At 51.1% G+C, this 16,194-nt stretch overlaps 1 protein-coding gene across 2 annotated transcripts in view; it reads right to left on the bottom strand.

Moving 5' to 3' along the window:
* Positions 1 to 326: 326 nt before the first annotated feature.
* Rftn1 (raftlin, lipid raft linker 1) overlaps positions 327 to 16,194 on the bottom strand; it is a 210,470-nt gene continuing 194,602 nt past the window's right edge. For both annotated transcript variants that reach the window (XM_076557581.1, XM_076557580.1), the window contains exons 8-10: positions 15,235 to 15,338; positions 12,371 to 12,452; positions 327 to 1,540 (exon numbers count right to left, since the gene is read on the bottom strand). In XM_076557581.1, coding sequence (XP_076413696.1) covers positions 1,214 to 1,540; positions 12,371 to 12,452; positions 15,235 to 15,338 — 513 coding nt within the window. In that variant the 3' untranslated portion in view covers positions 327 to 1,213. The remainder of the gene's footprint in view (positions 1,541 to 12,370; positions 12,453 to 15,234; positions 15,339 to 16,194) is intronic.

Below are 16,194 nucleotides of genomic sequence, written 5' to 3'. Positions count from 1 at the left end.
CAAGGCTTTACAGATTTTATTTTAATAAACTTGGAAAAGAAAAAGGTTTTCCTCATTAAATAACGTACTTGACACCTTAGAAACCACACTCCTGAATCAACGTTGAGGTTAAAGGAGTTTGATCACCACTAACTTGTGCTCTCCTCTCACCTGGTGGCATCTGATTCACTTTCCACGTCTTTTTAACCAAAGCCTGAAACCCCCGTGTGCTTCAGAGGCTCTGCTGTTCGCCACAGCCCACCACACTGCCGGGAGCAGAAAGTGTGATTGTCACCGGGGCATGAGGGGTAGAGTTTTTCCACACCAGGTAAACACTTCTCACCACATACTGAACTCAGATGATTTATTGCTTTAAGTAACTAAACAAGAAAGAGACAGGCTGTTTCCATCGAGACAACGGTATTCTCTCTCTAAGGTTTGCCAGATGCATCTACTTAAAGCCTTAACAACACTTTATGAACAGTAAGAACAAGTGGCAGGCACAGCACACAACTCAGTCAATGACACATGAGCAAAAACAGCGCACAAGGGCACCCACTTACCAACCGCCCGAAACGACAGACGTATTCATAGATGTGGGATACAAAATTTAAAAACAACATTTTTTGGCATTAATATTAATACAGAATACTTTCTTGAACATCCTGCAAGAGCAGGCGTGTAAAGAATTACCTGTTTGTTTCCAGTATCTATAGAACTACTTTGAGAAAGACAGGAGGCTTGGGCACCTCCCCTCCCCCAACATCGTCACCTTCCAACACAGCAGGGTCTCCAGGTTCAGGTGGAGGAGGACAGCTTGCAGGGCTGCAGGGTTAAAGTTACTAAGTACGCCCAGAGCAGCAGCATGTAGGAGTGAGCGAAAACCTTGGTTTGTAGCGAAGGATGTCCCAGAAGTTGACCCAGATGTGCCCTGGAGCCCTGTGGGGCAGTATAAGTACTGTGTGGTCCATGCCCTCCCTCTGGGAAGTGCTGGGACCAGGCCTCCAACCCTGAGGTCTAGAAGGAACAGCCCAACTTCACACTCTAACGTCAGTGGGTCATTAAGACAGCTTTCCAGTGGATGTTCAGAAAACAACACCTTCGGACACCAGCCCTCCCAGGGCCCGCTGAGCTAACAATGGGTCAAGCCAGAGGATAACACAGAACGAACCAGCTGCTAGCAAGCTCCCCCAAGGTTTGCCATCACATTGCAGGCCTAGCACAAATCACGGACTCAATTTGCCTCTGCTGGAGCGGGCTCTGCAGCAAGCTCATCTTCCAGGGTGGGGTCTGAGCGCCTGGGGGCCTCCGAGTCCCTGCTGTGGCCAGCAGGGCCGTTCTGCACAGCCCCCAAGCCCTGCCTTTGCTCCCTGACCTCAGAGGCTCTGGCCCACTGCTGTGTCCCCAGCACACAGTTTCCCACATCCCCAGCCTTGGGAAACTGGTCTTCCAGATTCTTATCGTTCTCCTCTGCTTGCTGCTTGTCTCTGGCGCTGCGTTTACCTTTGGATTTCCTCATCTGCCTGCTGCGTGTCTCTTCCCGGGAGAATCGCCACTGGAACTAGAAAGCAGAGAGGGTGGAGATGAATAACAAGGTTCTGGGAGCTGTCTCATCTCTTCCACTGCTCACCTCCAAACCCAACAGTTCCCAGATTCCCAGACACCGCCAAGCCAAGATCTAATCCCAGCCACCTTCCCCACGCCCAGTGCCTGTTTAACACCTGCCATGTGTACGTTCTAGATCTGTGGGAGCTGTGGAGGGAGGAGGCTGCCATGGGTCCCATGGCAAAGGAGGCAAGTGCTCCTGAAGTAGTATCATCTGGAGCTTAAAATCAGAAGATGGGCAGCTGCCCTCTCCAGGCATCAGGCCTACAGTCCCATTGGGACAGTGAGTACTGGGCAGACATTCTCTCCCCAGCTTCCATGAGTTAGCCAGGGGCTCATGGCTCAAGTGCTCTGCTGCAGACCCCAGACATCCCTGCAGGACTTGTGGGCTCCTTCCCACAGCTTCAGGGGTGATGCCTGTTATCAGCCCTCTCTGACAAGCTGACGAAGGTGCCCAAACCACCCGCAAACCTATGACTCATCTGGGTGGTTCCTAACAACACAACTTTCCAACTGAAAAACCCTGGAGACAGAGCCCAGGTTCTCCCTCTGCCCCTCCTACTGGGTGCTGTCTCTGAGAGCCTCCTCCACCCAAATCCATCCTCCAGCCTGCTCCACAGACAGTTCTGCAACTAAGATTTTCTCATGTGAAAGGAAACCAACAGAGACTCAGAGTCCTAAGGTCATGTACCCAGTAACAGCGCCAGAAGATCTTACGGTAGTTCTGGAAAGGGACTCACTGGCCAGATTTCTTACCCTCTTTTGTGATCCAAGAGACATACAGGGACTTCAGCTTTGAAGTTCTCACTAATCTCCTTCCATTTCAGTTGCACCACAGTAGTTGTGCCAAACATACACTTAAGTATTAAAGAAAATAAGCTGGAAGTGTGTCTGTGTTGCCCCAGGATTCAGGAGGCCAAGCTGTCTTACTTTTCTACTGTTGGATGGGATGAGACACCATGACTAAGTCAACTTACAAAAAAAAAAAAAGCACTGAGTTTGAGTTTAATTTGGGGGCTTACAGTTTCGGAGGGCTAGAGTCCGTGCCATCACGGTGGGGAGCATGGCACCAGCAGGCAGGCATGGCACCAGAGCAGTAGCTGAGAGCTCACATCTGATCCACAAACACAAGGCAGACAGAGAGAGCTAACTGGAAATGGCATGAGCTTTTTAAACCTCAAAGCCCATTCCAATGACACACCTCCTCCAACAAGGCCACACCTCCTAATCCTTCCCAAATGGTTCCACCAACTGGGGACCAAGTAAAATGAAAAGAAAAAACACACAGTCTTTTGTTTTTAGAATGTCCTAAACATCAACTCTCACACTTCTGGACACCATGTTTCTCTGGTTTGATCCCCACCCGAATGGATGTTCCCAAACAGAGCCTCCTGACATTTTCCATACCTTTGTAAGAAGTTGCTTAAGCTAGCCTGTATTTTATCCCTGGAGCTGTCGGCTGTTGGGGGACTCAGAAGAAGTTGTACTTTTGCCAAAAGAATAGTGAGATTGTCTTGGCTAAGAGGCTTGCCATCAGACACACCAAAGCACTTCCAGGCTGCTGAGTCCACGTCCTGGCTCGGGCGGCACTGGGTGGCTGTCATTTTCTGAGCAAGCTCACGTCTGTCTGACATTCCTCTCACAGTTGTCCCTGTCCCCATACACTGTAGCTAATGTGAACAGCGTCTCCTGTGGACACACGGTGTCCTATCAAGGACAGTTCTGCCAGCCTTGAGATGTGCCACTTTCTACCACGAGCCCAGATTTTCTCAGCATCTGCCTGTGCCAAATACACCAGAAAATGTCCACAGTCTTTGTGCAAGCCTGGCCATGAAGTGTCTTGTAGAAGGCCATATTTTGCTGACCCAAAAAAGTTAGGAGCTTATAGATAACAAAGCGGGCATCACAGCTGATTTCTCTAGCACACTTTCAGGGTCACTGGAAGGCTTGGCCTGTCACTGTGAGCTAGGTAAGATCCTTTTCAGCCGCTTTCTGTCCTTCTGGGTCATCACAGAAGGATCTACCCAGCTAGATAGGGCCTTCTAGGACTATAGTGCTTCCTGTGTCCTCATATGGGTTTGGAAGTTAACTCAGGACTTCTGGCACTGTCTGGACCCCCAGCAGTCACAGAACCAGATTCCTAGGGAGGTATGGGTCAGGCCTTGCCACTTTCTTTTTGGCAGGGGAAGTAGTTTGGGAAGTGTGTAAGGAACAGTGGCCCACATTCAGAGCTTTAACAGGCAGGCTGCCTTAGAATATGGGGACCTTTGTCTCATGCTTGATAGGAGTTCACATTTCCCTGAATTCCCCAAGTAAAACCATAAGCATTATTAATGCTATTTTACACACAATACCTTGAAATTTAAAGAAGATGGGTAACGTGTCCCAAATCACACAGCTTGGAAGCTACAGGGCTGAAGGTCAGCCACCTTCCCAGCCTTTCTTTCCCAGCAAAAACAAAGGACAAAACAAACAAACAAAGACAAAACACAAAACAACCTTGTTCTGGAGGTTCAGGGCAGCTGTACCTTTGGCTCAGCTCTGAGCATAAGCGCCCTGGCCTCCAGGCTTTTGGAGGTCAGGATGAACCTGTCAGGTCAGTTGGACCATGCTGCAAACCGCAGGAAAATGTAATGGAATTCAACTACTATCACAAAAGCTACTACTTGGAAAAGTCAAGGATTTTTCTGAAGGTCAAGCCGTGGCTTAAGAAGTCTTGGTGATATTTTAGCTTTTGCACATATATTAGCTGGTTTCTACAGTGATTTTCCTCTAATGCTATGTGTACTTCCAAGAACTCCTAACAGTGTATTTATCTAAAATACCTACCCGGCATCCAAGGCCAGACGATCTCCTGAACTAAGGTAACACCCTTAACGCCCGTTCCCGAGGTCAGGCTGACAGCTTTATTTCTTGTGCTACCTATTTTATTTTATTTTATTTTATTTTATTTTATTTTATTTTATTTTATTTTATTTTATTTTATTTTACAATACCATTCAGTTCTACATAACAGCCACGGGTTCCCCTATTCTCCCCCCTCCCACTCCCTCCCCTTACCCCCAGCCTACCCCCCATTCCCACCTCCTCCAGGGCAAATCCTCCCCTGAGGACTGCGATCAACCTGGTAGACTCAGTCCAGGCAGGTCCAGTCCCTTCCTCCCAGACTGAGCCAAGTGTCCCTGCATAAGCTTCAGGTTTCAAAGAGCCAACTCATTCAATGAGCACAGGACTTGGTCCCACTGCCTAGTTGCCTCCCAAACTGATCAAGCCAATCAACTATCTCACCTATTCAGAGGGTCTGATCCAGCTGGGGGCCCCTCGGCCTTTGGTTCATAGTTTATGTGTTTCCATTCATTTGGCTATTTTTTTTCAATAATTGAGTAAAACCGAAATTTATTATAGGCCACAGTCGTCCTAGGGACCTCCATGCATATATAGCCTCTATGGTTCTATGGGTTATAGTCTGATTGTTCTTTATTTTATATCTAGAATCCACTTATGAGTGAGTACATACCATGACTGTCTTTCTGGGTTTGGGTTACCTCACTCAGGATGATTTTTTCTAGTTCCATACATTTGCCTGCAAATTTCATGCTTTCATTGTTTTTCTCTGCTGAGTAGTACTCCATTGTGTATATGTACCACATTTTTTCCATCCATTCTTCCATTGATGGGCATCTAGGTTGTTTCCAGGTTCTGGCTATTACAAATAGTGCTGCTATGAACATAGCTGAGCATGTATCTTTATGGTATGAATCAGCATTCCTTGGGTATATGCCCAAGAGTGGGATGGCTGGGTCTTGAGGTAGTTCGATTCCTAATTTTCTGAGAAACCGCCATACTGATTTCCACAATGGTTGTACAAGTTTACATTCCCACCAACAGTGGAGGAGTGTTCCCTTTGCCTCTTTGAGGGAATGTTTTATTTCTTCTTTAAGGGCTTTATCATCTTCTTAAAGTCATTTTTAGGGTTGATTTCTTCTGTTTCTTTTGTCTTGGTATGTTCAGGTCTTTCAGGTGTAGAATCACTAGGTTCTGATGTTGTCATATAGTTCTTTATGTTGTTGCCTGTATTTTTGCACTGGCGTCTACTCATCTCTTCCTCTGTGCGGTGCAGGTGGTGTCTGTGTCTGAGAGTGCCTCTCTTGTTCTAATTTTTAGTCTTGGTTTAGTAGGAGTTCTTGGTTAAATTGGTGCTATTGGTCTATTTCTTCAGGGGCAGCTGATCTCAGTAGGTGAAGTATATACTTATGATTCTGGTGATCTGGTTTGGTGGCTGGGCAGCACCTTCTTCTGTGTTCCCAGGTCACGTTTTGTTCATTCGTCAACTCCTCAGCTGATCTTGTTTCTTCAGACTTCCAACTGTAGGCATCTGAATCCTCTCCCGGATGGATTTCAGCTGAGCGGGGTAGTCTCACCAACACCTCCAAGTTGTTGGGTTTCGCAGGATCAGCAGCTGGGCCCTGGGTTGTCCTCAGACGGAGTGTTCAGATTCCTTCTGGTTCCGTCCCACGGAGATAGCTTCTTCCCCGGGTGTTGGGGTTAGAGGTGTCCCTGTTCCAAGCTGCGTCTGCTTGTCTCCATCGCCGGGCCTGTCTACCTCTGCGGTCCACAGTGGGGCCTGTATGTCCCTGTCAGCTGCCACTGGGTCCGTCTGTCTCTGCGGACCGCCGCCGGGCCTGTATGTCTCTGCCGGCTGCTGCCGCAGGCCTACCTACCTCTGCTTGTCACTGCTGCCGGGCCTGTCTACCTCTGTGGGCCACTGCTGGGCCTGTATGTCTCTGCTGGCTGCCGCCACCAGGCCCATCTACCTCTGTGGGCCGCCGCCACAGGCCTACCTGTGTCTGCTTGTCTCCGCTGCCGGGCCTGTCTACCTCTGTTGGCGGCCTCTGGGCCTGTATGTCTCTGCCGGCTACCGCCGGCCTGAATGTCCTTGTACTACCTTTTTGATTACTAACATTATAGACTCCTAACTCCTCACCTAAGCACTTCCAGGAATGTAGACTGAGCACACAAATCCCCTTCGTGATATACTAACCCATCATTAGCTCTCTATTGACCTCCTCCTTTACCACTTCCCTTTTGGCTTGTAAAAGAAAGCCTGATGGTCACTGCCTGGGGAAAATTCTTACCTGCCTTTATGACCCTGTAAGAATTCAAGCCTGGTGACCTTGCTCTGCCAGAGGATTGCTATTGCTTGGATTCCCGAGAGACTTAAGAGAGAGAATAAGGAGATGGAGAGGAAGAGAGAGAAAGGGAAAAAGAGAATGGAAGAACTAGATGGGAAGAACTAGATTGAAGGGCTAAAAGAGAGTACTAGAGGAATGAGATGGAAGATGAGGAAGAGCCAGATGAGGAAGAACAAGGTGAGGAAGAAGGAGATGGGAGAGGAGCTGATATGGGAAAGAACTATGTGGATGAGAACCTAGATGGGGCAGAACCAAGATGAAGGAATTTAGATAGAACCTAGAGGGGATAGCAGATAAATGTAGAGAGAAATCAGCCAAGAAAGGAACTAGGCATGAGAGCAGAGTAGAAGCTGTGTAGAGGGAGAACTACTCAGAAGAATAAAGTGTATGGACTAAGGAGTTTCATGTACATAGATTCATTTCCTATCATCAAAGATTAATTATCAGCTGGTTGTAGATTCTTCCCTGACCCTGGGAGGGGATGATCGAGGGGCTGGACCCCCTTAGTCCTTAGGATCATTATACCCATTACCAGCTAATGGAAGTCCAGACTTAATGGCCATGGATGATACTTTGGTTTGGCTTATTAAAAACAAAGAGCTTTGCAGGTGGTGGTGGCACATGCCTTTAATTTAATCCCAGCACTCAGGAGGCAGAGGCAGGCAGATCTCTGTGAGTTTGAGGCCAACCTGGTCTACAGAGAGAGTTCCAGGACAGTCAGGGCTACACAGAGAGAAACCCTGTCTTGAAAAAATATAATTTTTTAAAAATTAAAGACAGAGAGAGCTTCCTGTTTGAAGGCTCCCTGACATCAATTATGAGAAAATATGAGTGAAGGCTCACGGGCCCTTGGTCCCGAGCAAGCATCACATCACCGAGGGCTCCTTCAAACAGTTATTCCAGAGCACCCGACTGCGTGGGCAGGAGGATGAGGACCGACTTGGCACTTTGAACAAACTCTCAAGTTCTGCTGTGGCTGCTTGTGGTTTTCAGACCACATCCTGAGACCTGCTTGCCCAGAAAACACCTGGAAGGACTTCAATAGTAGAGAACCATCTGAGAAGAAAGATCAGCTCCTCAGGCTACCCATGGGAAGGGCTTCCTCAGCTTCTCACCCCCACACCTCACACTTGTCTCAGGCAGGCCTCCTTATAGAAATGGAGTCACCACATAATGAACAGCACCAGCAGCTTCAGATCCCAAGGCTCCAAAAGAAGACACACAGAAGCCAGGAGTGAGGCCAGGAGCACAGCCTCAGGTCAGCCCCACACCTCAGGAACACTCCTCAGCGTGAGGAGTGGCCGGAGTCTCACAGGCTACATAGAGGCAGGGTCCTTCTCAGCCACCACATCTGTGGTACTGGGACTGCTCAATCCAGCTAGACTACCCAACTCAGCATTGAGCGCGTGCGTGCGTGAGTGCGTGCGTGCGTGCGTGCGTGCGTGCGTGCGTGCGTGTGTGTGTGTGTGTGTGTGTGTGTGTGTGATGAGGAGGAGGATGTGTGTGTGTGTGTGTGTGTGTGTGTGTGTGTGTGTGATGAGGAGGAGGATGTGTGTGTGTGTGTGTGTGTGTGTGTGTGTGTGTGTGTGTGTGTGATGAGGAGGAGGATGCTGGCCTGGTGGAGCACGTCTATAACCCCAGCCACCAGGGAGGTGAAGGAAATCACAAGCTTAAGGCCTTCCTGGGCTACAGAGTAAGTTCAGGTCCAGCTTGGGCAACCTACTTATGCCTTGTCTCAAAAAATATAAAGAAGGCTGGGAGTGAGCTCACTTGACTGGCATACATAGGGGCCTAGGTTTAACCCTAGTAGTTCAAAAAGGGAAAAAATGGATGGACAGATAACTGTGGGAAGGACAGAAAGCCTTCACTTTACAGTTCAGTGGTGTCAACTGAGGTGGGTGGGTCTAAGGGTACCCTTTAGAAACTTGTACAAGTTAACTTCACGAAGCAGAGCTAAGGGAAAGAGGATGGCTCTGGAAGTCTGCTTCCTAGCACCCCTGTTAGGGTGTTCACAGTTATCTCTAAATCCAGCTGCTGGGACATCTGATATCTCTGGTCTCCATGGGCACCGCATTCACATGCACAGATCCACACTCAGACATGGAATTAAAATAAAATCTTAGAAAGGAAGGAGTTTATGTGGAAGGAAGACTCCTCCAGGGCAGTGAAACCACCTGCCCCCTTTGAAGTTCAGTATTTCTTTGACAGTCACACCCACAGAAGTGGCAGCACTCAGAAGAGGCCAAGAGGTCTCTGCTTGAAAATCTCATCTGCATTGTGGACCAACCAGACCAACAAGGTCACATCTTTGGTGTACCAATTCTGCAGTTCTATCCTTTCAATTCTGATGCATGATATGTGTTCTGGGCTCAGAAGTTGATTAATCAGTCAGCAACTCAGCAGGTATCTCCTGAGCATCACCCACCGTCCAGGTACCATGAGAACAATAATCAGAGGGAGACACGCTTACTCTGAGGATGTAGGCAGGCCACAATACAGGGATCGCAGGCCATGAGAGCCAGGCAGAGGTCCACCAGGGGAGGGTGGGGTTCTCCCAGTGTGGCACTGAGATGGTTAGACATAAGGGGTCTCCCCTCAAAAGCTCCTCAGTCTCCAGATGGGGAACTAATGAGGGGTGACCAGACAGTGACGGCCTTCATTGATGGGTTTGTCCATTGATGGTTTGTAGTATCACGCCGTTAACCAGGAAGTGGTGGGGACCTGGGTGATGGGGCCTAGCTGGAGGAAGTAGGTCAATGGAAGTCCCCTGCCCTTCCTGGGTTCAACCTCTGCTTCCTGGCTGCCACATGCTGAAGACTCTCCTCAGCCTCAGGTCCCCAAGACCATATTCTGCCATGTCCCTGGCCCTGAACAACAGGGCCAGCTGAGCCTGGGCTGAAACCTTGAGTCAAGAGCCTTCCCCCTTTAACTGTCTGCCCTGGGAATTTGTCTCAGCAACACAGAGTTGACTGATGCGCTCAGCATCGGTGGGAGAACACTGCCCTGGGCAGGGAGGCTGGGTGGGGAGAGAATGGAGAGAACCCAAGCAGGGGTGCAGCCCAAAGCAGGCCCTGGGGCAGAGGCAGTGGAGGACCGTGGAGGCCGGTGACACTGGTGTGTGGAGGAGGGCCTGAGGTCACAGGACAGATCTCCATCTTTACGGTGACAAAGCTGACTGCTGTAACCATGGGTGACACGGTCCTGCTGCTGCTCACGTTTTCTTTCCTTGTAATTTCCTCTTGTGAGCACAGGTCTCATGCAGTCCCGGCTGGCCTCAGCCACATACCAAGGATGACCTTGAATTTACTATCCTGCGTCGTCTACCTTCTAAGAGACTGGATCACAGGCAGGAGCAGCTGTGCCAGCCTCACTGCTGGAACGCCAGGGCCTAGCACTGCATTGCTAGTCTTGGCGTGGTGCAGGACACGGAAAGGGAGAACATTCCAGCCCAGCCAGTCAGGGTTGGCTGACTGACTAGGGAAAAACGGGCTTCTATCTTTTCCCCGAGGAAAGAAAAAATCCACCCCTCAAATCAGGTTACCACGGCCACGTCCCCTCTGTGGGATGCCAAAGAGGGCCAAGGTGCCCCACAGGAGACACCTGGCAAGGGGTTCTAGAGCCATTTCTATGGAGGTGCTGAAGGCCAGCCTCTCCGTGTCTAGGAGTGGATCTTGTATGTTGCTCATTGAATGTCACTTTCCGTGGCGGGTGACATCCTGAGAGCCTGTGACTGAGCACTTCCTGGTATCAGTCTCCGGCCATCCATCTTCCAGGTGGCGGCTGACTGCTCCTGGTGGTTAACGGTGATGGAAGCTGCCTTCTGGTCCACTTCTGTTGCCACTTGTGACATTACTACCCCAGAGCCCACAGAGTGGCCGTCCCCTGCACTCCAGCCCATCTGGCTTCTCGTCCTCACCACCTTGGCATTCCTTCAGTGAACGGGCCACCCACAGGGTTTGTTGGCTGGAGAGGGACTATGGCAATCTGTTCAGGGGCTAGACAGAGGCTCCTGCCTGGACTCTGGGTCCGAGGAACACTAGAGACAAAGAGTGGGGGATGTGGGGGGGTGCCTGAGTGTGGCCGTGGCCTTCAAAGAGGACCACAGCGGGTCCAGGGGACACCAACTGGCGCTTTGGACACTCAGCATGCTGGCCTCTTCCTGAGAAGCTAATAGACGTGCCTACAGCATGATAATCCACGTTCTTCTGCAGTAATAAAGTAAGGTCAATGTAAGGGGGCTGGAGAGAGAGATGGCTCAGCCCTTGGTGCTCTTGCAGAGGACCCAGGTTCAATTCCCGGGACCCACACCAAGCAGCTCCCAACCTCCTGGAACTGATCCAAGGGATCCAATGCCTTCTTCTGGCCTCCACGGGCACTGACATGCAAGTGATATGTGCAGGCATACCCACAGACACATGAAACAAAAATCAATAAAGAACTTTGAAAGGCAGTCAACCAAAAAGAAGGGGAGATCTAGCTTGGCTAACAGTTCAGGGGATTTGGTCTGTCGTTTGTTGGCTCCTTTGCCTTTGAGCCTGTGGTGAGACAGCACGGGATGGTAGGGAGTGGGTGGTGGAGGCTGTCCGCCCGTGGTGACATGGAAATAATCGAGGAGAAGGGCAGCGGCTCCAAACCCCCTTCAAGAGCAGACCCTCCACGGCCTGGCTTCCCGCCACTCTGCCCCGGCCCGTAAACATCTGACCACACTTCATAACAGTATCACCACCTTTGGGGACATTATAGATCCAAACTGTAGCATGCAGGAGAAGCCCCCACATCAAAGACAGCAGGCGGAGGATCTGAATCACCCAGCAGATGCCAGGCTGTTTCAGGGGACACGGAGAGAACCCCGAGAAGCGCCAGCATCCCTCTGTGATGACGTGCCCAGGCTAGGTAAGAGTACAGCAAGGAGAAAAGTGCCTGGCGACCCTCCAGCACAGACTGACCTGGGGACAAACTGCCACAGGCTGTATCGGCATCTGGTTATATCGCCAACTGCCAGTCAAAGACCTTTGGCTCAGGTCCCAGCAAGAAGAGGCTGGCAGTTCCTCTGCTGAGATTAGCAAACTTCTGGTTATGTTTTAAAGCAAAGCCCCTACATAGCAGAGGTTGGCCTCAGACTTATCCTCCTGTCTCCACTTCCCCAACACGGGGATTACAGACATACACTACCACACCAGGCCAGGACCGGTGAACTCCAACGTCCTAAGGGGTCTGTCTAATAGGCAGGCCAGAGCTCCAGCCAGCTTGTTTGAGATCCGGAAGGGCACCTGACCACGAGCTCAGGCCATCCCAGGCCTCTGTCAAACTGCAGCTGACGCTGTCTCCTAATTTTAGCCTTGTGGGATTCTCTAGCACAGGCTGGCGAGCAGAAGTCTCTGTCGTTTGCCCTGATGGTCAGGCCAGCAGGAAGCCTGAGGACCAGCTCCTCAGTGGTCCATTCCAGCATCCTCTTCTATGACTCAATGTGGCCCGTGTCTTCATTCAGCCCCAAGAGCCTTTGGAATGGGAGAGGCCCAGCTCACCCAGACCCAACTGAAGCCAGGATGCTCAGGGAACAGGGAGGGCGGGTAGAGAAGTCTCACGTCTCTTACCTTAGATTCCCTCTTCTTGGTTTTCTGAGGTAGACATGGTCTCTGAAGAAACACAATCTGCTTGGTGGACACGTTCCCTTCCCTACAACACAGGAGCTGAGCATGAGCATGGCCCCCCGGAGACACAGCCTCACCCCACGGGTGCCATCCTGAACTTCCTTTCAGTGAAGGAAGGTTGCTGCCAGACTCAGAGTTCCCCTTCTCTACCTTCCCACCCCTACGCCAGGGCTACCTTAGATGCCAACCAACGCTGCCTGGCTATTCCTGGCTTCCTGGCTACAAATTCCCCTACCCTTGATGGGCAGTGGCAGCTGGTGCCTTGGCTGAGTGAGGGTATGCTAGCACTTAGGGAGCCCCAATAAGAACAGAGTGTCTTCAGTTCTGTCTTGGTTCTTATGGTATGGCTGGGCAGGGAGTAAAGATGGGTGGGGAGCTTAGCCCGCCAGTGTGACGTGAAGGCGGTAGAGGGGCGAGCCGATAACAGGTCAGTGGCTGCGCAGCTCCTACAGGCATGCTGAGGTCAGGAGTGCCAGGCTAGCAGTGAGATGGCACATGGTAACCAGTGCGACCCACTGACGGAACGAGTGATAGCTAGCTCATATGCTATGAGTCAGAGAAGGTAGGACGCCATGCTGTACTTGGACCGAAATATCAAAGGTAACCATGGTTCTCTCCCCCTCTACCCTTTGTTCGTCTTGTTTTATTTTATGTGCACTGGTGTTTTGCCTGCATGTATGTCTGTGTGAGGGGGTCAGATCCTGGAACTGGAGTTACAGACAGCTGTGAGCTGCCATGTGGGTGCTGGGAATTGAATCTGGGTCCTTTGGAACGGCAGCCGGTGCTCTTAACCACTGAGCCATCTCTCCAGCCCCTTGTTTACCTTCTCTCCCACCCCCACCCCTCACCCCTGCGCCATGTTTCGAGACAGGGTTTCTCTGTGTAGCCCTGGCTATCTTGGAACTTGCTCTGTAGACGCACGGCTGGCCTCGAACTCAGTTTGCTAGAGGCTGGGCTCATTTCAGACTCAGCACCCTGCTGTGGAGCACCCCACTACCACTTTGACAGACCACAAGCTCAGCTCAGCTCATGATCACCCTCAGGTTCACACAGGGAGGGTCAGATAGGCCTGCTCAGTCCCAGGAGCTGAGATTCACCAACACTGAGATGTTTAAGGAGAGGGAGTACGTGTGTGTTTCTGAGAGAGACAGACAGACAGCCCTGTGCACCCCTGGGTTCACATCTCTCAGAGCACTGGGTCTTCCTGTCCAATCTCATTCCCATCATGCTTGTGTCCTCTGGAAAGTAACTAGGAAACTGACTCAGATAAGCTGCAGGGCTTAGCCAGGACGACGGGGGCAGCAAATGGCAGATGTGGGGTGTCTCCTGCTCTACTGCATCAGCCTGTGCCACGGAAGTTCTGGTCTTCAAAAGAGCACATGGTCCCCAGGGGCTAAACCAAATGTTGCCACAGACAGGCAGGGATGCTGAGGACCCAGGGGAGCCAGAGGAGGGGCCCAGGAAGGCCACGGGCTGACACGGTCCTTTCTCCACGGCCAGCCAGCCCAGGCCGTCAGTCTTGCCAGCTGCAGTCGCCCTGCAGTGTGAACTGGGCAGTGAGTCCAGCAAAGCAGAACCCCAAGGGCCAGTGGGTGGGGAGATGAGAGAGGGGCTCAGTACAGGTCAGCAGAGGCAGCCGCTGTGGCACAGGGGTCTGACACTCCACACGGAGGTCCCAGGCCTTGTTTCTGCTACCTACTGCCCACTGGGCCTCAGGCCCATGACAGACCGACCTCAGCTTCACCAGGAAATGGGAACTGCAGCTATATAATATAATTATAATATATATAATTATAGCCCCAAGGAAAGTCGGGAGGGCCCAGAAGAGGGACAGGAGGTCGTTTGGGGTTGGTATGACAAGGCTCAAGGACAATGGAGAAGCACCCATGAACCTGAACTTGTGAAGAATAGCACAGGCAAGGCCTCAGACTCTGGGTCTGCGTGTCTGCCTCCCGGGGGCACTGATGCGCACTGAGATCTGGGGTAAACCCCTGACTCCAGGGCACACTTCCCTAGACTGAAAATGGATTTAAAATAATAATATTAATAGCCGGGTGGTGGCAGTGCATGCCTTTGATCCCAGCACTCGGGAGGTAGAGCCAGGCGGATCTCTGTGAGTTCGAAGCCAGCCTGGTCTACAGAGCGAGATCCAGGACAGGCACCAAAATAACACAGAGAAACTCTGTCTCAAAAAACCAAAAGAATAATAATAATAATAATAATAATAATAATAATAATAATAAATCAGCTGGGTATGGTGGCACATGTTTAGTATCCAGGAGGCTAAGGCTGGAGGTCTATAGGTTCAAGGCCAGCCTGAGATAGAGGGAGATCCTGTCTCAAAGGCAAAAATCTACCTTACAGGCCTTAATCTCAGTCTCTCTGAGTCCCTCCCTCCTCCCTCCCTCCCTCCCTCCCTCCCTCCCTCCCTCCCTCCCTCTCTACCTCTTCCTCCCCTCTCCTTTTCTCTTCCCCCTGACTCCTTCCCTCCCCCTCTTATTTCTGAGGTTCTATGCACACAGAACTACCAAGCCCAGAGCCTGGAGTAGGTATTGAACTGCATTACATCTGTTGGTGCAGTGTCCCGCCAGCCCAGGTGGCTAACCTCAGTCCCCCAGGGCAACCCTGACTGGCTGGTCAAGGCTCTTCCATGTGAGGAGGGGAAAGAGGGGGATAAGAAAAACCCTGGCCCTGGCAGCCCGAGCCAGAGAGGTGCAGTGCCAGCCCACAGGCCTGTCACAGGACTGAAGAGATGACCCACAGATCGGGAGCATGACAGCGGCCATCACGGTTACCATTCCTGTTACCTGGTAGTCTTGAGTATGGGAGTTGGCAGCACACAGGTGAGCTGCCATCCGTAGGCCGCCAGCGAGTTCAGCAGGGGCATGTAGTCCGTCTGCACCTCCGCACCCTGCAGGGAAAGGCCACCATGACACTGTTGCTGCCACTGGAATCAATGCCACTCCCATCGATCCAACCAAACACAGCAGGGCACGGGCTCTGAGGACATGAGCTGAAGACTGGAGACTTTGGAGGCAGTTTCCTCCTGGGCCAACGTGGGCCATGCAGTCGGCAAGGAAATTGAGCCCAAATATGAATTCATTGTGCTTTATTCTCGTCTGGACAGTCTCCAGTGAGTTTCACTGAAGAAGCACAGTTACCGTCCTCCAAGCCCACACCTAGCATATAGCGATGCTCTGGTGTCCTGGGGAGTTAGATTACATTTGACAAATGATTGAGTCATTTGCATCCAGGTACTGCAGCTACACACAGAGCCTCCTTGCCGGGTCCTGAGCCCTGTCACTCAGGGGTCAATGAATTCCAGTGGTGCTTTACTTCTAATTAGGGCCTGAGGAAAAATATTTGATTTACAGTCTGAAAGTACAGCCCCTCTGGCACAGGGAGGTACCCCTAACATAAGGCAAAGGGAATCATCATAGGGACAGCTTGGCCACATAGTCTTCTAACTCTGGGCTCCTCACCAAGAATGAAAGTGTGGTCCCCAGTCCTGCCCTGGGCATGCACTGGACTCCCCATCTCAATTACGTGGCTTAGGAAAATGACATCTATCCCAGTTCCTTCACCCTTAGCTGTGAACAGAACTCCTGAAAGGAAGCTGTGTCTACAGAGGCTGATTGGCCAATTAGAACTCCAGTATTGTAGTGGGTAGCTGTTCCAGCATTGACCTGAAGTACTAACCCAGCGAAGCTTCCGGTAAATGCCATGCCTACCTATGACCTGCCCCTGGGGCAGGTCCCAGATGGGAG

The sequence above is a fragment of the Peromyscus maniculatus genome, chromosome 21 (genome assembly GCF_049852395.1).
Source record: "Peromyscus maniculatus bairdii isolate BWxNUB_F1_BW_parent chromosome 21, HU_Pman_BW_mat_3.1, whole genome shotgun sequence".
Taxonomy (NCBI): Eukaryota; Metazoa; Chordata; class Mammalia; order Rodentia; family Cricetidae; genus Peromyscus; species Peromyscus maniculatus.
The sequence above is the reverse complement of the archived record's forward strand: the minus strand, read 5'-3'. Positions and strand labels throughout refer to the sequence as shown.